The sequence below is a fragment of the Lotus japonicus genome, chromosome 2 (genome assembly GCF_012489685.1).
Source record: "Lotus japonicus ecotype B-129 chromosome 2, LjGifu_v1.2".
NCBI classification, from domain to species: Eukaryota; Viridiplantae; Streptophyta; class Magnoliopsida; order Fabales; family Fabaceae; genus Lotus; species Lotus japonicus.
Window position 1 is genome coordinate 6,311,982 of NC_080042.1, and position 21,772 is coordinate 6,333,753.

Consider the following 21,772-nt stretch of genomic DNA (forward strand, 5'->3'; position numbering starts at 1 on the left):
ATTTCTCATAGGTATTTCTTCATTTTAAAACTTTGGTTTTATCCTGATTTGGGGATGGGGAAATGATTATGGGTTCATATTATTTGGAAATTATATGGGTTTTCTTAATGATTTTAACCTATTTTTCTTTCAATTCTTGTGACCAAACAGAGGCAGAAAGAAGGACCAAGTATTTCTGGAGCTCTGGATTTGGCACCCCAGGCATTAGAAATGCCACCCTAGATTTTTTAAAAAATGCCAGAAATACCCTTCGGACACAAGGTATCCGTAACATTTCGGAATCAAAAGTTTCGAATAATACCTTATTGAGAATGATACTTAAATGACAGACACAATTCGGAACCGTCCTCTCCGAAGTTATTCGGATTCGTGGGGTCCGAAAACCTGTCGCACACTGCCACCTTTTGAGCACCATTACTCCTCCACCACCAACTCCATCACCATTACTCCTCCACCACCAACCCCATCACCACCCCCCCATTACAATCTGATTCAAAAAACTCCACCACCACCACTCTTCCTCTTCTTCCTCTACGTTTGTTTTCCTCCCCCCCCCCCACCACCATCTCCTTCCAAGTTCCACCTGGCTCCACCCTCAACCACCAACTCCTTCCAAGTTCCACCTTGCCACCAAGTTCCTTCTGGTAAGTTTCATTTCTCTCCCCCCTTCATATCCTGCTTTACTTATCATTGTAGTTACATTTCATTGTTGTTTTTTGGAAGTTCTTTTTGCACCACCATTGTTTGCTTGTATTCTAATGTTGTCGAGCTTGTTACGGATTGTCTGTATCCGAGCCCTTTCGGATTGTCTGTATCCGAAGCAGTTCGGAATCACAATTTTCGAAATATTTAACCAGTGGCAGTTTGTTGCATGCAGGCTGAATGACTGAACCGTACCTATATGAAGAAGATTTACTGGTTGATGCTGCATGCGGTTCTGGAAATGTTGAGCCTAGCAATATCATTCCGTGGGTGCCCCCTCGTATAAGTGTGGACGCCACACATTTATTTACAACTGATCAGGTATTCATTGAATAATTATTGTTGGAACATACTACTATGTATTTGGAAAATGATGTGATGATCATTGAATAATTAGTGATGGTTGGTAGGATGTTTTATTTCTAAAGTGATATGTTATCATTGAACAGATATTTGATACTCGTGATGAGCTTGAAGAATGGGGAAAAGGCGAATGGTTATGTGTTGGTGATAGCAAGGTCTGAGTGTGCTCTAAATGGACGAAAGGTATTTGTTACTATTCGGTGTGCGAAGCATGGTATTTACAGGCCATACAAGGACCCGAATACATTCAAGTACAAAAAGACCGCATCACAAAAGACCGATTGTAAGTTTAATCTCAAAGGACGACCTGCGAATGGTGATAGAATGTGGCGGCTGAAAGTAATGGATGGTAAACACAACCATGAACCAGCTAAATCGCTAGTTGGCCACCCCTACGTTGGTCGACTAACAGAGGAAGAGAAGGGGCTTGTGGGCACCATGACTAGTACTTGGACTCCACCGAGACAAATACTAGCTGCATTGAAGGAAAACAATCCAGGTAACTTGACTACAATCACTCAAGTTTACAGTTGCAACAAAAGGTTTAAAAAAGAGGAGAGGGGACCATTGACAGAAATGCAACATTTGATGAAGAAGTTGGTAGAAGCCAATTATGTTCACTTTGAAAGGCAACAAGCTGATTCAAGCGAGATTAGGGATCTCTTTTGGGCTCATCCTGATGCGGTCAGACTCTTCAACACATTCCCTCATGTGGTCATCATGGATTGCACGTACAAGACAAACAGATATCAGATCCCCTTGCTTGAAATGGTTGGTCTCACTTCTACGGGGTTGACTTTCTCCATAGCATTTTGCTACATAGTTAGGGAGCACACAATTGACTATGTTTGGGCCTTGGAGTGCATGAAGTCTCTTATTGGCGATGATGCCAGATTACCTCAAGTGATTGTGACTGACAGAGATTTGGCTTTACTGAGTGCTGTTAAGCAAACCCTTCCCAATTGTACCCATTTATTATGTCGGTTCCACATAAACAAGAATGTGGAGGCAAAGTGCAAAGTGTTGATTGGCACGGATGATTTTGCCCTTTCAGTGGTGGAGAACTGGAAATGCAGGATATATGCTGAAACAGTGGAACAATTTGATGAGGAATGGAAGGAAATGTGTGTCATGTGTAAGGACTACCCAGATTTCATATCATACATTTCTACTACATGGTTAAAGCACAAGGAGAAATTTGTGAGTGCGTGGACCAATAAAGTGTTGCATTTTGGAACAACAACGAGTAACAGGTACAATGCACACTTTATTGCTTGTAATATTTTTTTCATTTCATAGTCTTGCTTTATTACCAAAATTGATAGAGTATGATCTTTTGTATGCAAGGCTGAAAGTGCACACTCAACCTTGAAGAGGATGCTGAAAGACGGCAGAGGTGACTTGTGCGCCTCGTGGGATGCAGTAAATCGATATACATGTTAGTAAATCGCATACACAAAACCACAAATGCATAAAGAAAAGTAAGTTCGCACTTACCACAGCACTAAGATCGGGCTTACTCTCGTCCGGGATGATGAACCGGTGAGATACACCGGTGTACCAATCCAGGTAATCACCTACTGCCACTCCATCCTCTATAGTAGGGACCCCCTCTGGAATCAAGTGTGGCTCATAATCCAAGTATCCTGCATCAACGACCTCCGCAGCAGAACTCATGTCCATCACGACAGATGGGTGTCGCGGGATAGGCTGCACGTACCCAAACTGCCTCAGCACACGCTCAGGAAGATGAGGTCGCACGGCCGCCCGGATGGGAGTCCGGATGTAGCCTGAGTATAAAGCTCGGACGTCCAGCTCTCTGTGACTCCTGTGCTCCTCATACGATGTCCATATGACGTCCTCTGCCGTCATCTCATCGAAGAGAACTCGCCTCTCCATCAGTCCTGCATGCCCAGCCTGTGACTCCATCCACTTGCACGCTCTGGGCTGGTCCTCCGTGTACTCGAGGATCTCAATCCGCTGAATAATGGTGTGTGGAAAGTTCTCAAACACCCAAGCTAGCAGGAGGGAAGAGCAACCGCTCATCTGCTTAGTCTTCCTCCGTGAGGCATGACCAAGTGCATCATACAGTGTAGCTAGCGCAATGGCGCCCCACGCATACTCTGTCACCCGATCAAGGTGCTACAGAATGCCGATCCAATGAATGGAAGTGTAGTGTCCTCCACTCTTGTTAGCAAACAAGGTCGAGCCGAGAAGGTGAAGTAGCCACATCCGTGCTGCATGGTCATGCCGATGGTCTACAGTACAATAAATAAACCATTAATCATTTAATTCACATATAATAGTTGCAAATAAATTAAATATATAGTATAACTAACCAGCAAGAGCGTTAGTGTAGAGAGTCTGCAAGAACCCGAACCGCAAGCCAATGGTCTTCACCGCCTTAAACTCCATGATGTAGTCTGTGGCTACCCCTCCTAAGAGCAAAACACAGGTCTTCGCTGCCTGTTCTCTGCTCGCCTATCCGGGAGTATAAAACCTATCACCCATCGGCAGATGAAGGATAGATGACACGTCATCCAGGGTGATCGTCATCTCCCCGAACGGCATGTGGAAGCTGCTGGTATCCTCATGCCATCTCTCGACGAGGGCAGATAGAAGGGGTGTGTCTATCTCCGGATAGGTGCACCTGAAGAGCGGATAGAGTCCGGTCCCCTCCACACGCTGATGAACAGCGCGCATATCGTCTCCCTCGCCCTCACATGTCAGCTTTGCCAGCTTCATCCCAGCGCTGGTAAACTTCAACACACCTCGATCGGGATAACGCGGTCGGTGCTTATAATATGATGCCACAGACACGGCACAACGTGATGTGGGTAACGGACCAAAAGTGACAGATCATCAGGCCCCCTGGAAACGGTGCCTCTGTCTGGACCGGCACCTCATCCCGTCGTGCTCCATCATCACCCTCAGGCTCCACATCAACCTCATGCTCCACATCAACCTGAAGCTCCACATCAACCTCATGCTCACTCTCTGTCGAACTCTGAGGAGTCATCTGACGAGAAGGCGGAGAAGGCTCAGGAGTCGTCTGATGAGAAGGCTCAGGAGTCATCTCACGAGGGTCTCGACGCTCCTCATCTGATGTCCCACCAACAACCTGGTCCTCACCAAATCTGCCTTTGACTCTACGATTAGAAGCATGTAGCCGTCTGTGGCGATCCTCAACATCCTCCGTGGCATCATGGGAGCTCCGAGCAACATGTGATTTCCTGCGCCCTTGGTTCTTCCTCTTAGCCATCTATTATAAAATAATACTAATCAGATAATTGCAAAAGTACCAATTGATATGAGCTTTATAACTGAATATTCATGCAATCAGTAAGAGATATGTACCAAGACAGATTATAAACTTAATATTCATGCAATCAGCTGAAAGCTTCAATAGGCTACAAATATCATACTATAAGAAACTAAGATTATCAACCAAGTCAGGTTATTTACCTCTGATAAACTGAACAGTGATTTCTGTTTGTTCTTTGATTGCAACTCTAATCTTTTCAACAGTTTCATGATCAGTTTTTGATCATTGAAGAAACCACTACAAGTGAGCATATATTTAGATATAAATAACCAATTCCAGATAAACTGCTAGAAGAATAACATTGGATACTAGCAATCAAAGGATCAAATATATCAGCTGAATGATATTCAAGTGAAACTGTGTCATGTAGACTCTTTTTAATACCATAATGTTTTGTTTGACTCAATTCTCAAGTAGTTCTCAAGCTAGATGACTTTTATGTTGTTATTGGAAGAAAAGAATAACTTGGTTCAATTGACAAGTATACAGAAACAAAAAAGATTAAGGAACTAGTCACTATGAGATTAAGGAACTAGTCAAGCTGGAATATATTATGTTCTGTAATACTCACAACTATTTACTAGTCACTTGTGCAGTGCGTTGAAATCGTGCATGTGGAAGATCAAGCTAATTTACTTCCCTTTCCTGCAACTTTTGAAAGATTAGACCATAAGCATGAGGCCATACTATTAACAGCTTACAAAAAAGAAAGATTAGACCAAAAGCATGTCTGCCATATTTTGTTTAAAAACTGCCCTGTAAGTATTACTCTTAAGGCCAATCTATAAACAACAAAGTTATCATGGAGAACAAAGTCAATGAGTGACATTTGAACTATCTATAAACAACAAAGTCAATGAGTGTATTCACTGCTATGTTGGAATGATCTTCATACTTCAGTTATAAACTATCTATATTAGATCAATAAGCATGAATCATTGACTAAAAAATAACATGCAAATTTTGGCTTTTGGAGTTTCATGTATGTAACAGCAGTCCAAAGATTCTTTCCACAGCGAAGATAGAGTACTTTAAACAATAAATAGTTAGAACACATGTATAAATCTGTGTTAAATAACAACCAATACTAAAACATTTTTAAGTACTCTTAGTTTGCATCCAAACAGAATCTTAATCCCACATCACAGTGCACCTATCTTGAGATGCAATGACAAATTATAAAAACCTTCATCAGCATGGAACAGGTCACATATGAATTTGCTAAAGAGCAACATTTCACATATGCTACTTGGATAATCTCAAATATGAAAGCCTAACTAAAGGAAAAACTACTTAACTCACCTTTTTTTTTAATTAAAGAAACAACATACTTATGATATAATGGCTCTCCTCAAAATTCCTCAAAATTTCTTCCTCATCATAAATGCCTAAACCCCTCCTAAACCCACAAAGCCAGTGCTCATCGCACCCCATCATCATAGCAGTGCTCATGGCACCCCACAGTCCCCCCTCAATCCCCAAGACTGCTCATAGCACCCCAAAATCCACAAAATTTCTTCCTCATCATAGCAGTGCTCAACGCACCCCACAATCCCTGAGAGTTAAACCAAACCGCACCCCACAATGGTATCTCAGCAGCATAAATCAGCAGACCAAACCAAACCGCACCCCACAATCCCCAAATCCCTAAAACCCCAAATAACAACCCCATCCCCAAACTGCACCAAACTATTCGAATTCCAAACCCTAACATACGAATTGAATTGAATACAACAAATAGATGATGAAGAAGATGAAGGCTCTTACCTCAATCGTTCCAGTTGACGAAGATGATGAAGGTTTGGAGGGGGAAAATCGCGAGAGCTTCGGAAATGAGAGACCAAGAAGGGTTTCGGAATGAAATGGAACTGACCCCGTGTTTTGTTTTAATACTAACAGTATTCGGAACTGTTCCTTCCGAATCATTTAGGAATACCGGAATCCAAAAGCCTTCGGATATTGTTTTTCCGAAAATAAACACGCAGGGACATTATGGTATTTACCCACACTTAAGTGGGGTGGCATTTCTAATGCCTGGGGTGCCAAATCCAGAGCTCGTATTTCTGACATGAGAGATAAGAAAATTGTTGTGTTATAATTGATATTATACCTTTTAAAGTTGAATGATGAAAGTGAGATAGATCGATTAACCTTGAGGGTGATGACGCAGTCAATGTTGAAGCTTTCATTCTTGGCTAGCAATTGTGAGCATGAAGTACTGAATTTAAAATATAAGGGCTGCCATTCTATGTAATTTTGATTGTTTATATGGTTTCCTTCTCTTGATTTTCCTTTGTTTCCATTTGTAGGACATATATATTGGATCACTTTCTTTTGTTGTTCACTTATTCGATGCTTCATTGTTCTGTTTGTGCTTCTTAGTGAATTTTCAGAAATCTCCAACCAAAATTAAAGTAAGTAAAACTTATCTTCCTTTGTTTTTATTTGCAGTACATATTTTGTCTTTCTTCCCTCACTGTGTTTGTTGTTCTTCACTATGTTCCTTCACAGCTATTGTGTCTGAAATTGCATCCCTTTGCCGCTTTACAATTCTGCAAGTGTTTCTTCTCTTTTTGTACCCCTTTCCACTTTCACCCTTAATTTTAGGTGGATATCCACTATTTCAATTTTGTCCGTTACAAACCATTTGGTTGCTTCTTTCTTATTACTTTTTATTCTTTTTTACGCAGCAATTAATGCTAGGTAGTTGTCAACAGCTAGAGAAGCTTGACCTTTTCAAATGCTCCACAGTTTGTGACAAGCCTTTGATTGCAGGTGCAATAAACCCGAATCTCACTAATTATCATTAGAATGGTGTCTTAAAATTGGCAATGAAGGTCGACAAGCCACTGCGAAGTGCTCCTGCACTCTAACGTATATATCTATCAAGGACTGCATTGGTGTTTGTGATTAGGAAAATGTTGGCCTGTTTTCTTCACCTTCTTTGGTGCTGACAAAGGGGATTGTTGGTGATCTTCTCCATGAAATAGCATGCTCATGTCATTTTTATCATTGTTTGTTCTATTTCAGTTTCGTTATAACATTTGCATTTAATACTTCTATTTTCCTTAGGTAATGCACACAACTTGAACAGGTTTGGCATATTTCTGTGAGTGCATGAAGGAGGAAGCAAGTTAAATGGGTAAAATTCAAACTAATTGTGGTGAACACCTGTACTTATACATGCCCACAAGCTATTTGAGTGGATGTGTAGGTTATTTTTGTTACACACTTATATGAATATGATTTTATGATCGCTCTTGCTCATTGTGTTATAATATGATTGCTGCAATCACTACTTATCTTTCGAAATTATATTTTGCTTCTTTCTATATGCTTGATGAGTTTATATTTCATCCAAAGATCATGCAGGGCTTCAATCTAAAAGAGAGCAGGATCTTAAGGAAGATGTTAAGCATGGATAACTTCAAAGGGGTTCAAAGGGGAAAATTAGAATTCATCAGATAGCCATTTTGAACTGTAAGTTTATTTCTCTTTTGCTGTTGTTTGTATGTTTTTTATTTGCTTTGTTCTTTCTCTAGCTGGGTAGTTGTTTTTTTATTCCTTCTCTATGTGGCACTTGCATGTTGTTATTTCTACTAAATCAGGTTAAAGATGACATCTTTATGCCTATTTTGTGAACTGGATCATTTTGACTTTTTCGTTTAGCCATTTGCAACTGTAATTTTGTTTCTCTTTTGCTACTATTGTAACATTTTTATTCATATCTCAAGGCTAAGCTTCTATATTGTGATATCACAGATACTTCTGTTGAAGCATAGAGGTGAGAAAATATGTGGGGCCTTTAGGCTGGCAGTGTTCTCATCTGATCAATTACTTGGAGGTCAGCAGCAGTATCTCTAATTACTGAATTAGTACTAAATACTATCTGTATTATCAATCAGTTTTTACATCAAAGTAAGATGTGCATGGTCTAGGGAATTAATGGAGTGCCAAAAATTAAGAATGGTTATAATCCTGTCGTAGATCTTGGAATGGGAGGAAGTGAATATGAGGGGAATGCTATGTCATGTGTAAAAATGATTAAGAATGGAAATAAAGAATAATGGATGGAGAGAAAATCTTTATATGATTAAAGATATACATTTTGTTCTTTCTTTGGTTTATTTTTTGCATTCTAATTTCTTTAAAGCATTCTTTTAATCTTTTTATGCAAAGCTTTCTGCATTTTGTTGAGTATGTGTGACTCTAATGTTGTTCTCTTCCTTTCGTTCTTTGCTTTAGTTTTTGGAGCTGCACTTTCTTTAATGTTGTAGTTCATTTGTTTCTTTTAGAGTCCTTTCTCTTTTGTTGATTTCTCTTTAGCCTCTTTTTGTCTTTCAATTTTTCTTTATTGTTATTCTATCCCATTGTATGTGTGTTGTGGTGTGACAAAAAAAAGTTAAGTATGATTTATAAATTATCTCTCTTTGTTAGTAACTGTTAATTATACTATTTTTACCAAGTAACTACGCTACCTCAGTATGTGATCTAATTCTTGGGTTATGCAGGGGTTATAAAAAAGGAGACAAAATATAGGTGATTTATTATTTGGGACATTAAGAGTCCAACCAAGTGCCTCTCAATTTGAGGTTAAGGATGCTTTTAGACACCTTACTCTGCAGGTTTTATGCATATTCGTTGACTGAGGGTTCTTTTAATATTTACTATTGTTCCCATGCCCACCTGGATAGCTTTTCCATTTTCCATTTACTTGAATGAGGTTAAGGATGATTTTATGAAATTCTCTCCTTTCTTTTCTCTAATGCAGCTGCTTACTTTGTCTCTTTGAAATTTGAGTGCTTGATGTTATTTGATCATTGGATTAATTTGACAGGGGATGCTATTTTTTAGAAGACAAAAAAATTGATTTTGGTGTTTTATTGTGTTTCAGTACCAAGGGAGCAAATGTGAGGTGCAGTTTCAGCAAATCTACAAATCTTACGATATGATATCCCCCTTCCCCATTTCTGGCCTGCCCCTCCTTTTTGCATCCCTATGACTATACACTCAACAGGACTCTTGACTAAATGCAAGGAAGTTACCTTCATACTGAAAAAAAGGTAGTTTCAGTTACACCTTGGCCAGCCACATAAACTAAAAAGAAGAAAAATTATGTACCTTTTGGATATCATGCTGACTTAGCATCTGGAGTATCTTCAGATGATGGGCATATGAAGCAAATCAAGTCACCAAATAACCAATTTGCATGTAAATCATCATTGTATCCTATCCTACCCCTTTTCACTATTTGTTTTTTATATTCTAGAACTTTTTAAACTGTCAAATAACTGGCTACTAAAAGACATGATTATTTCTATTTAAGTTTGTGTACAATATTTAGTGCAGAATATCAGGCAATGGGACCCATGCTTATGATTTTATTTTATTTTATTTTTATCTTTTATTCATGATTAAATCAAGGAGTAACAACTCTTCCATTAAAATGCGGGTCTCTAATTGTAAGTTAAATGTCATCTTCATCAGTGTTATTCCTTTAAAGTCTATACATTAAAAGGTCACTAATGTGTGCACTCAGCAAAATAAAATTCAAATTTATGATTTAAAATAAATTTAGTTATATTAGTCTATAAAATAACTTTAAAAACACAAAATTAAAAAATAATCATACTAAAAATAAAAATGAATATCCCAATGCACGGGTAAAAACAGTGTTATAAAACTCGGCTCGAACCAGCAGGTTCGACCGGTTGAACCGGGAACCGGACCCTAGATCGGTTCGGGCCGAGCATCGGATCGGCCATGCAAGCCGCCCGGTGTGAACCAGTCAACTCGGCCGGTTTTTATGGTTAAACCGGAACTCGGCCTGTCTCGGTTGAACCGGCTATTTTTTTTTTCCAGCATTTTTTTTAACAGAGCACGTTTTTTTTTCTTAGCATTTATTAGTTGCGATAAAAATTTAGAAAAGTGTCTAGCTTGGATTCGAACTCATTCCCTCAAGATGCAATGCTGTGAACCTTACCACTAGGCTAGACAAGTGTTTTGAGATAATGGTTACATTTAATTATATATATATATATAAACAAAAATAATACTATAAAAATCTTTGACAAGTAAACATTAGTTTTTTTTTAACGAAAGTAAACATTAGTGTTATTACACAAAATAACTAAAACACAATCCAACCATTATAATAATTATTACTTTTATATATATATATATAACAATAACTATTTTTTAACGTTATTTAACAATAAGTTAAAATAATTATTTGTGTGTTTTTATTATGAAGTTATTAATTAATGTTAGTTAGTATTATTAATTCTTTTAAATTTTTATTATAGAATGAGTCAAGTTGTTCTGTATATAAATTCTTTGCAACGTCTTCTTGTCGTTTCTTTGAGGACAAATTAAAGAATATGAATACCAAGCTTTGGTGTTGTAAAAAATTGTAAAATTGATAATCTTTTTAGTTAGCCTGAATCAGAAACTGGATTATATACAAGTTGTTTCATGTGTATATATCATTTGTTAGCTTATGATGTACAAAATTTTAGTTGTTGAATTCTGTTTTAAACTTGTTTATACGCTTTTTGTTGTGATTAAAGCGTAAAATCGATGTTGTTTGATGATATTTAAAACTTATTTCAGTTATTTGTGAGTTGTGACATTTTGTTGTGGTAAAAAAATCCTTATTGTTTTTGAGTGTATGGTATTTGGTGACATTTTATTATATGGTATTATGAATTTTTTTAATTTTTTTTAGTATCGACCGAGTCAAACGGTTCAACCAGTGACCCAGTGGTTGAACCATTGACTCATTGACCTAGTGCCTCGACGGAGTCGATCACCGGTCCGAGTCTGATAACACTGGGTAAAAGGACTAGTTAGTTAATAAATAATTTGAAAAATTCTATTCAATATTTACTAATCTTCATTTAAAATTTAAATGTCATTAATGGTTTATACATGTAAATTAATTATTCTTTTTTTTTTGGTACATCGGAAAGAAATTATTCATTTTTTTACATAGTAGATTAATTATTCAATTAAAAACTACTTGTATATAATTAAAAGGTTATTTATTAAAACTTAGAAAAAATTAGATATTAAATTTAATAGTTTCCTAAAGTTATAAGAATTACAAAAAAATTAATATAAATATACTATATCAAAAAGTAATTTTAAAATGAAAAAATGTATATTTTAATACTGGTTTCAGTATATATTTACAATGTCAAGAGTTAACCAATAATTATGATAAATTATAATAGTAATTAAATATACGTAAACGTAATACATATATATATATTATATATATATATATAATGAAAAAATGTATATTTTAATCCTGGTTTCAGTATATATTTACAATTTCAAGAGTTAACCAATAATTATGACAAATTATAATAGTAACTAAATATACGTAAACGTAATACATATATATATATATATATATATATATATATATTAGAACATTTTTTATTTTTTTGAACTTCGGAAAATTAACATAAAAATGAAATAACCTTAAGGAACAACGAATCCTTCAATAACAGAACTTGAAGCTTTGAAGGTGGGGATTCAACAATTCTAGAACCTGGCGAAGAAGAGAGAGCTCCTTGTCGTGCAAGCCCGTCTATGGAGGCATTCAAGTCATGATGTGCCACACTAATGTTGTCCTCCATTCCCGATTAAGAAGCTCTCGAATATCTATCAACACCCGAACCTGGCTGTGAAGCGGATCCTATCATCATCTTGAAGCACATCGACAAGATCTGAGCAATCCGTCTCGCAAATCACATCCATGAAACCACTAGACTAATTAAGCAGAACCGCAGACCCTCCTCAAGAGCTTCTGCCTCAGGCAGGAAGGTTGTACCTCCCTCTCCATACCACATAAACCTAGCTAATCAAATGTCACCATTATCCCGGATCAGACCTTCTCCTCCCATGTAAGCCTCCTCCGGACGAAAACTGCCATCAATATTTAATTTCACAACGTTCAGCCGCGGCGGTCGCCAAACGCGTGAGAGCCCACCTCCTTAACCAAACCTGGGCCCCTGAACCACAAAACATCATCATGGTTGTGAACGATTTTACTCCACACTGTCTCAAACGACCAAGGTTGTTGGTTCATCACCATATTGCACAGCCATTTCCATACCCCCAGAGACCGGCCAGGAACCTCAACCATGACCACCGTAGGCATGAAACTTTTATCCAATCTTGCATCTCAAAATTCTAGAAATTCGGCCAAGTCCACGCTTCAAGGCTCCCCCAAAGCTCCCGACGTTGAGGGCAATCCCTCAAACAATGCATTCTGTCCTCTGTCCCCGCTGAACATCTCGAATAAGCGTCAGAGATAGACAAATGACAGCGAAAACGAAGCTGATTAACCGGAAGCGCCCCATGAAGTCCAAGCCACACGAACATATGAACTCTATCGCTAATTTCCAGATCCAACTCCCATCAAAATTAACCACCCTCTGGAGCCACAACTTTGTCCCTGAGCCAAAGATAACTTTAACAAAGTAACAACCTGCTTCAGACCCATCCCAGGACCAGAGATCCTCTCAATTAGGAACCACCTGCACTGGCAGCAAGGCAAACAAACTATCAACAAGGTCCTTAAGTCGAAGATAAGTATATGTAACATGAACAAATGGAAGATGCTCAGCTAGAATCACTCGCCCAGTCCACTCATTGTACCAAACAGAGGAGTCCCCCGACCCAGCATGAAACGAAACACGTCTTTGAGCTGATCTCTGGCATTCAAAATCCCTCTCCAAATCGGTGAACCATTGGGCCTTCGTGGGACACTAAGGATGGAGGAATTCTGGACATACTTATGTCGTAGAACTTGCACCCACAACTTATTTGAGCTATACAACAAATGCCACACTGCCTTCCCTAATAGAGTTGTATTAAAATCACCCATATCCCCAATCCTCCTTGGGCTTTATCTTACGTAATGATCTTCCAATTTACTAGATGCCATCCACATTGTCCCCCCTTCTTGGACCAAATGAAACTTCTCATAGTTTGATTTAAGCAATGAATAAGACTTCTAGGTAGCCAGAAAACTTTCATTGTATAAGTAGGGATTGAAGCAATCACTTACTTAGAAAGGCACACTCTTCCTGCCATGTTGAGCAAGTTTGTCTTCCAAGAAGCTAATTTAAGGGATCTGGAAGGGGGTGTTGCCACCAAGGATGGAGAGAGTGAGGAGGCATATCGGAGGAGAGCATCAGTAAGACCCTCCATTTTCAATATTTAATTATTATTATTAATATTACTGTTTAGTGAAAATAATGATAATTAGGTGAATGTTCACTTTTTTTATTGTGTTGACTTGAGTGCTATTTTGATTTGAAATAATATTGTACGTGCATAATATTATTAGAAGAATATATTTTGATAAAATAATTATAATTAGTATTATTTTCATGATTATGGAGAGAAAAATGTTTAAAATAATTATTTTGGGTTTAAAACTAAGCAAAAATAGGTTTTTCCTTATATTATAGAGAGAAAATAGGATAAAAAAAATTGTAAAAAAATATTAAAAAATCCGAAAATTTGTTTGAAAATTTAATTCAAATATTACCTTAAAACTTAAGAATTTATTATGAGGTGTTAGTTTTAAATTTAGTTTCTCAGCGGATAGTAGGAGGATAAGATTTTGAATTATATTCAGAAATAATAACTACATATAAAAAAAAAACTACATATTATCTAAAATAAAATAAAATTTATTTTTATAATTATTTAATTATTTAGGAGCCATATCTTGAGGTAAATCTTCTCAAAACCCCAAAAAAAGATATCTTCTTTTAAATTTAAAATAAATCCGAAATTAATTAGATAATCGGTTTGAGAGATGATAAAAATTATCATTTCAGAAATTATGCATATAAAATAAAACGAAAATTGATAACTTTTTACTTAGCCTTCATGAGAGTAACTTGATGAGGAAGAAACTTTGAAAATAGGAAGAGTTTATCTTATTTCATTGGATTTATTATGGATAGGTAGGGTCTGGGTAGAGTACTATAGTACCCATCCTCATACTCGCATTTTCAAAAATTTCCCGTACCCATTTTCATGCTCGCATGGGTAGTAACTTGAATGTCCGTCCCCGTACCCTCTGGGTACCTGTATGCCCGTACCCGAGCCCATTACCCGCAATTTAACTAAACCAAAATATAATTTTTTTCACTATTTTTGTTAATAGAAAACAAAAATACAACTAACTTTTTAAATAAAACATACAAAAGATTATCAAAATACTTAACATCTAAAATCATTCAACCAAGCATATTTTTTATTTTTTTAGAAGGAATAAACGAGAAAGATATAATTTTAATTTATAATATAATCCTAAAATTGTAGGTTATTAACTTACTAATTTTAAAAATAAGTGGGAGTAAATTAGCAATAAATACTCACCTATTTTTAAAAAAAAAAGAGTGAGTTTGAAAGTTATAGCTTAAGTTAATTTTTTAATTACTTAATATATTACCAAATAAAATAACAATAATAAAAATAACAATAATAATAATAATATATGTGTGCGGGTATAGGGCGGGTTGAGTACTATAGTGCCCATACCTGCACACATACCCACTACTTTTTGCGGGTAATTACCCAAACCCAACTCCATACCCATCTAGCGGGTTTTTACCCTACCCATAGTGGGTATTTTTTGCGGGCACCCTATGAGTCCGGGACCCAATCAAGCTTTAATTAAATTTTGAAAAGAATTAGAGATAGATTATATCTTAAAATGCAATATTGTGTTATCTTTTAGAGCCGTTAGGGTTTTGCTATAGAGGTCTTGGCTGAAAGGAAAATTCATTCACCTAGAGCTTGGACCACAAAATAACATGTTGTTCTGGTCCTCCCAAATGGAAAATAGCAAGGATTAAAGAGTACCTGCACTATCAACATCAGCAACCGATAAAAATTCATACATAAAACCCTGCATAGAGGCAGCATGGTCAACATTTTCCTGAGGCTACAAGGAAACCACAAAAGTTGTAAAACAGTGCAAGTCAAGAGCGCATGATTCATCATTTCCGGAGTGGAAACACAATGCGAGTCACAACATTTCACTTAATCATTCCACTTAGCACATTACTCAACACTTTGAATGGCTGGCCTCGAATCAAAGTCAAGGAAATTTGGAAGAAATCTGAACGATAAAATAATTTGTTTAATAGTGCCTAAAACAACACTTAGGAAAGAGTAATTAAAATCGAGAATGAAGTGAAGTGGTGAGGAAGAAGCCATTTTCATGTCTGAGAAGTTGACAGTTTCCTATATCTTGAATACCAATCGTGTGACATTTTCCAATGCAATCCGCATTCCACAACACCGGTCCAAAACATGTGGAGTTAAATTTAGGCAATTTCTCCGATACTCATTTAAAATGGAGGGGTTCCAAACCATTTTTTTCTTGATATGTCAGGCTATCTTCTATATTAAACTTTTACAATTTGCAATCTACTCATAATATTTGAAACAATAGAAGGGTATTAAACCCTCTCATTTTAAAAGGGTACCAGAGCAATGTCCTTAACTTTATCCATTATTTGGTGAAAACTTTAACAATCCCTCACCAAAAGCTGTGAATAACCAATAGGGATGGGCAAACCAGTCTGAAAGATATCCCTTCCATATGTTAAAGAAGTCAACTACCCAAATTTAATACAACTTTCTTGCTCTTATCAGTTAGCACCATAAAAGCCTTAACAAGCTCCTCCTTAATCATGAATAAAACAGAAGCTGCAAAAACACTCTGCACTATCTTTGTGCTCATCCCCTTGTAAAAACCAGGAAATCCTTCATAACGGATGATTTTAAGTATTGCATCAAAAGTACCTGCATTTATAGCACATTATAAATGGGGAAAACATGCTTTGACAAAAAAAACATAATTGTTTTCTTCTCTGTTTCGATGTTTCAGGATAGCAAAGGAAAGACATAAAGATGCTGAAGTAACTAGCAAGAGATTAAAACGAACAAATATTTTTCGCAAACAAAAACAAAGAAACGTTGAAGATATAGTGCACTATAATTGTAGCGAAACATGCAGAGTACAAACTAAAGTAGAGTTGGAACGGAAAAATAGTTAGACAAAAAGTCAAGCAAAACTTTTGAAATCGAAAGTTAGCTAGTTAGTTTCAGTTAGTTAGTGTTTTGTTACACAGTTAATACTGGCTCATGTGCTGCACATGTGAGTACTGTTGGTTCTCTTTTACTTGTATATAAGCAGAGAACAATAGGCTCATGGGAGTACAAAATTGTATTATTCTCTATATTTTCTCTTATAGTTTCTGTCATCTACTGTTATCTTATTCATCATATTGAATGAAGATCACTATCAGGTTATGGAAGATCATTGGAGACACTTACTATCCTGATTTTCCTAATAAAAACCAACTTTATGCAGCATAATTAGTAGGGAAAGAAGTCTGCATGTAACTATGACTATGTAGGCCAATAAAAGGATCAAACATACATAAACTGGGTGGAAATGGAAAGGAGGGAGATGGATGGCAATTATGGATAGATCCATCATTCATTGTCAGTGTTCAATTTCAAGGTTTCACCAAGGGATCAGATGTCCTTAGTTTTGTAACCTTAGTCCTTAGAAAATTCATATCTTGTTAACAAATCATAAACTTGTCTATGTCACGTTATTCAACAGTTAAACTTTTTTATGATATGTACTTCACAAAAGGTTATTAAGTCAGTAAGTGGGTTTAGAAATTTAGTAGGTTTTTCATGTTTGGAGTGGTGATTTTGAGGAAGCTCCTAGGGGTAGCTTTTGTGGAGAGAGAAATGATTCTGTCAGGTTTATCCATGAATACAAACACGCTGTAAATTTGACAGAACTTTCTTTGTGAGTAAATCAATCCTCTCATAAAATTACAGAAAATAACTCAAAGGTTCTCAAGAGCATTGTCAATGTTTTCTATAATGCAGTAAACCATATTGTCAAATCAAAGTATAAGATACCATTATTTTTCAGCATGCAAAAAAGGAAAATATTAGGATCCCAGTATTTTAAAATGGAAAGCTTCAAATATGAATCCTACAGAAGAGAACCTAAATGGCTTGATTAGTCCTACAGGGATTGATCAGTGGACCCTATATTAATCAAGTAAAACAGATGGGACAATTAAATTCTGCTCACAATAGGATCTCTCTGCCATGATGATAAATAAAAAACTCTTTAGGAAACAATTAAGAAAATTAACAAATAGTAAAATAGAATACATTAATTTTTTTATAAAAAAATGGCAGTTTCTCTCCCCTTTTATTCGACTTAAATGTAGCTGGAACATAGGCCACTTACAAGTTACAACAGGAACTACTGAAGTTCAAATAATGATGATAGTGATTCCACAGTTTTTATATTGTTAGGACCAAATTGCAAGGTATGAGATCATATTGGAAGTATGGGATTCTAATGTGGGGTTTATAAGGCTTTGGGCTCTCCAACCACAACAACTGGAATTTGTGGTATAGTTACCCCAAGGTTCTTATCAAATATACAACAAATATTAAAAACATGACCACTTTCAATCAAATATAGATAAGGATGGGAATTATAATGAAAAAATATTTAAAAAGTCCAAAGGCAAGTTAAGTTGTACTGCATCAATCTAAAGCGAACCTGTGTATCTTAATGTGTTACTTCCACCAATCTCCTGTTTTGCTTGAAGCCTTGACTGCATGGAAAGAAAAAACTGTAGTAGTACGAGTCATAAACCATACGAGAGTGTGTAATGGTGCATTTGTTAGAGAGTGGATACTGTGCAGAATAGCCACTTAGATACATATTATTAAAAACATTTGCATACAGATTATAGCAATCAAGACTGGAAGAGAGAAAACTCTGGTTATATGGAATGAATGAAAACAACCATCCAAAGGATAATTCAAATTATGCATTCTAGAAACTGTTTACATGAAAAGTCATTTAATACAAAAGTGGACCAATTACTGGGGTTGAGAGACTTCCTATACTCATGGTCCTTTGTTTTTCTTAATAGTAAACAATAATATAGAAGAAAATGAAGGAACTATAACGGAATTTACCTTGACAACTAGCAAGGGATATGTTGTGACAGTCGCTCCAAGTTTTGCTATTGCTCCCACCAAAAAGACCTTTTTGAACGACAAGAGGATGCTTACTGAGATGCACAGAAAAGGAAAATATACAGAAAGTGACATCAAACAAATTAAAATGTTCTCCTGGAACATGTTTTCAACTAATTGCATTAAAAAGTTCTCCATACCTCCAAAGCGGTTACACTACTACTCCCCTGCTTCTTAGCCGCACGTTTTTCTCTTAGACGCTTTAATGAACTCTCATAGATCATAAACTGGATTGATGGATTGCAAACCTGTAACGAAAATTCCCCAGTTATATAAAGATTATATGAATGTTTAGCAGAACTGAATATATCAATAGAACAAATGATGAAGCTGACCATAATAAGGGCAGGGAAGACACCCTTCCAAAATCCAACAATACCCGCTTCATTATATACTTCATTAGCCTTCCATCAAGTAAAACTTTCATATCAGCACTTAAAAAAGTGAAAAAAGCTCATGTAACTGGAAAATATGACAATCTTATGAAAATTTCTTTGAAGCACCATGTGAATCTGTTAGGACCCGAAAATCCTTTACAACTGAATAATTTAATCCATGACTCTAACCTAAGGAGGGCACTCCTATTTATAATAACTAATCCTAATATCAATAACTTAATCCCTAAGAAATACAGAAGATGTACTACTAGAATAAGAGATAACATCCTAATATAAAAGATACTATAAAGATAGATTTCTAAATTAAAATAAATTAAATCAGAATCCAAAAAGTACTCTATGCTTTTCTAACAATGTATCAAATATAAAATTCAACATGAAAAATCATGACTGTAAGCAGAACCACATTTTTTGTTAAGGCATGGATAATGGAGATTACAGAATGTGAAACGATAACACTCCCCAAAATAAAGAAGTTGAAATCTTATGAGATTTTAAACATAAAACTCGACAGGAGAGTTCTTGCAATTCAAATTTGTTGTTTAAAGCAGTAAATCTAGTAATTAAAGAAGGAAAAAAATCCACACTCATTCCCTGACCAGTCTAAATAATGAGCAGTAATCAAAGAAAGAAAGTGGAGAAAAGAAGCAAAACACCAACTGCATGTATAGTTCCATATGGTCGGGGTTTTATAGAATTGAGTTCAGCCAATTGGTCTTCTAATGTTGAACCTGCTAAACTGCTTTCTGAAGCATCCCTCCTCAATGCTTCTTTCTTTTGCTCCATGATTTTTCTTTCTGCTTGAGTGTGTGTCTAGAATCAAAATATGAAATATTACGCATAATTGACATTGGACACCAAACATGGATATATAGTCTGAGGTAACATTATTGAAAATGGATCATTGCTAGTTTGAAGCATTAAAAGTCTATGGATTGTTTGTTCCCCTTTTGGGGGTGCTTCAATGTGAAAATATTGAACCTAACATAACCCAGGTTTACATGCAATGTCAAGAAAACATGTGCATCCATGTAAACCAAAGGATTTGAATCTTAATGGTCACAAAATAAATATAGGAATGTTAATCCCAATTTATATTTATTAACGTGTTCAGTTGAACAGAACATAATCACAGACTACATTATGATTTCAAATTATACGCAACCTGAATTACATTTTACAAAGTGTAAAACTTCAAATAAAACAGTCCAAGAAGCAGAAATATCTGAATGCACCTGCATACGAGTCACTAGAACCCATATTGGGTTTGTACACAATACATTCAAGGACCTGCAGAATAACAGAATTGCAATAAGAACATCAATCAAATAAATGGAAGTGGATATCACAACTTACACAACACAGAGATGAGTACTCTGAGATGTATCATTTAAATGAAAGTGTCATGATGGAGTAATCACCCAGCAATTGCAGCCACAACAAGCCAGCCAAACATTCCAACAGTGCCATCTCCATGCCCTTTGACTTTCCGAGCAGCAGCAATGGCCACCGCTTTGTTCTTGAAAACTTGATAGAAGTAGTAGTAAATGCCCTGCCAGCATAGAAAAATAAGCATTTAGGCTGCCTTTGGAAGAGATTATTCGTGTTTGTCTTATCGCATAAGTGTTTATGCAAGCGTTTGGGTAAATATTATAAAAACAACTTATGACCTACCTATAAGCTATCATGAGCTTATTTTCATAATTTGCTAAGATTAGTTTACGAATAAGCACTAACACCTACCTGTTAGCTATTTTGAGCTTATTTCAACAAATTAGCTTGTGAACATGTCATGTTAATTGTCAATTTACCCGTCCCCGAGGGTTAGCTAAAGTGGTAAGAGCTAGGAGACATAAGGGTTGGGTAGGATGAAGGGTGAAGGGTGAAGGGTCCAGGGTTCGAACCTTGAGGAGGGAGTGGGACTAATTTACTAACATTACTAAACTAACATTTGTCTATCCAAAAAAATAAAATTAAAAAAATGTCAATTTACCCAAATACACCCTTAGATGGCAAGCCAACAACCCAATAAATAGGAAGCATATCATAAGTCAAGCCTAGAACATTGCATCTTACAACAAGTGAATAATCAGCAAAAGCTATAACCTGAGAAGCAGCAGTTCCAAGAAGAGAAGGCTTGAGGCCACTGTAGAGTCCACCCAAGCCCTCATTTCCAATGACCTAATAAAAAGGGTATAAAAATACAATCAAAGGTTGATAAACACAACAACAAACCAACACAAAAAGGTTCCAAATTTTGCACCTGAAATATCTGAAAAAGAGTGCCTGGAGCAGAAGCAGGAGCAGTGGCACTTGTGTTAAAGTTTTGCTTGTTCCTCTTGAGTGTTCTCTCAGTTTGCTGGCGCGTGTTTACCTGCGAATTTGAAAATGGTAAGAGAGCATAAGAGAGAAGCAAAGGATGAAAGATAAAAAAAGACAAAGATTAGGTACCGCTTGAAGAGGATAAGTTATGATTTGAGCGATAATTCCACCACCTGCACCAGCCAAACCATTTGCAATTGCGTTTGACTCTGACATGATAATGATCCTGGTTGTCGCCCTTCTTTCTTTCTTTCTTCTTTTTCTTGTTCTGGGCCTTCACTTTATCAGAGGTTTACTTCACAAACATCTGTCCAATAGAAGATATTGACTATTCACAATATACATATTCAAGACTTTTTACACATGGTCATGAGGATCAGGAAGTGATTAAGTGAACTTGTTATAATTATAAGCTAATATACAAAAGTTTTTTTTTATATTTATCCTTGATTTTTTCATTCCAAAATTTTGAAATTGAAACTTATTTTTATTCTCTTTTCACTTAGTACTACTCACTTAAATAGGGGTAAAT

At 36.3% G+C, this 21,772-nt stretch overlaps 2 protein-coding genes across 4 annotated transcripts; one reads left to right on the top strand and one right to left on the bottom strand.

Moving 5' to 3' along the window:
- The first annotated feature begins 1,407 nt into the window (after window positions 1-1,407).
- On the top strand, window positions 1,408-2,397 carry LOC130735979 (protein FAR1-RELATED SEQUENCE 5-like). Its single transcript, XM_057587843.1, has 3 exons — window positions 1,408-2,029; window positions 2,120-2,265; window positions 2,365-2,397. The coding sequence occupies exons 1-3, from the start codon at window positions 1,408-1,410 to the stop codon at window positions 2,395-2,397; spliced, it is 801 nt and encodes a 266-aa protein (XP_057443826.1).
- Window positions 2,398-15,923: 13,526 nt separating this feature from the next.
- Window positions 15,924-21,554, bottom strand: LOC130737470 (peroxisomal nicotinamide adenine dinucleotide carrier-like). Of its 3 annotated transcripts, none has more exons than XM_057589235.1 (11): window positions 21,370-21,554; window positions 21,182-21,292; window positions 21,025-21,099; window positions 20,340-20,470; window positions 20,154-20,208; window positions 19,579-19,731; window positions 18,856-18,924; window positions 18,661-18,768; window positions 18,461-18,529; window positions 18,036-18,108; window positions 15,924-16,234 (listed from the first exon to the last, which is right to left on the bottom strand). In XM_057589235.1, the coding sequence occupies exons 1-11, from the start codon at window positions 21,454-21,456 to the stop codon at window positions 16,044-16,046; spliced, it is 1,122 nt and encodes a 373-aa protein (XP_057445218.1). In that variant the 5' UTR covers window positions 21,457-21,554; the 3' UTR covers window positions 15,924-16,043. The 3 variants fall into 3 exon arrangements, with proteins under 3 accessions (XP_057445218.1, XP_057445219.1, XP_057445220.1); XM_057589236.1 differs by having other exon boundaries at window positions 18,036-18,090; window positions 21,370-21,552; XM_057589237.1 differs by having other exon boundaries at window positions 16,095-16,234; window positions 18,036-18,085.
- Window positions 21,555-21,772: the final 218 nt, after the last annotated feature.

Excerpts from the sequence above, each read along its gene's own strand:
- LOC130735979 (XM_057587843.1), top strand. The coding sequence starts at position 1,408 with ATGGATGGTAAACACAACCATGAACCAGCTAAATCGCTAGTTGGCCAC. Across the intron at positions 2,030-2,119 it reads TAAGCAAACCCTTCCCAATT|TGGTGGAGAACTGGAAATGC; the intron begins GTACCCATTTAT and ends TTGCCCTTTCAG. Across the intron at positions 2,266-2,364 it reads TAAAGCACAAGGAGAAATTT|TCTTGCTTTATTACCAAAAT; the intron begins GTGAGTGCGTGG and ends TTCATTTCATAG.
- LOC130737470 (XM_057589235.1), bottom strand. The coding sequence starts at position 21,456 with ATGTCAGAGTCAAACGCAATTGCAAATGGTTTGGCTGGTGCAGGTGGT. Across the intron at positions 21,100-21,181 it reads CTCTTTTTCAGATATTTCAG|GTCATTGGAAATGAGGGCTT; the intron begins GTGCAAAATTTG and ends CCTTTTTATTAG. Across the intron at positions 16,235-18,035 it reads TAACACATTAAGATACACAG|GTACTTTTGATGCAATACTT; the intron begins GTTCGCTTTAGA and ends CTATAAATGCAG.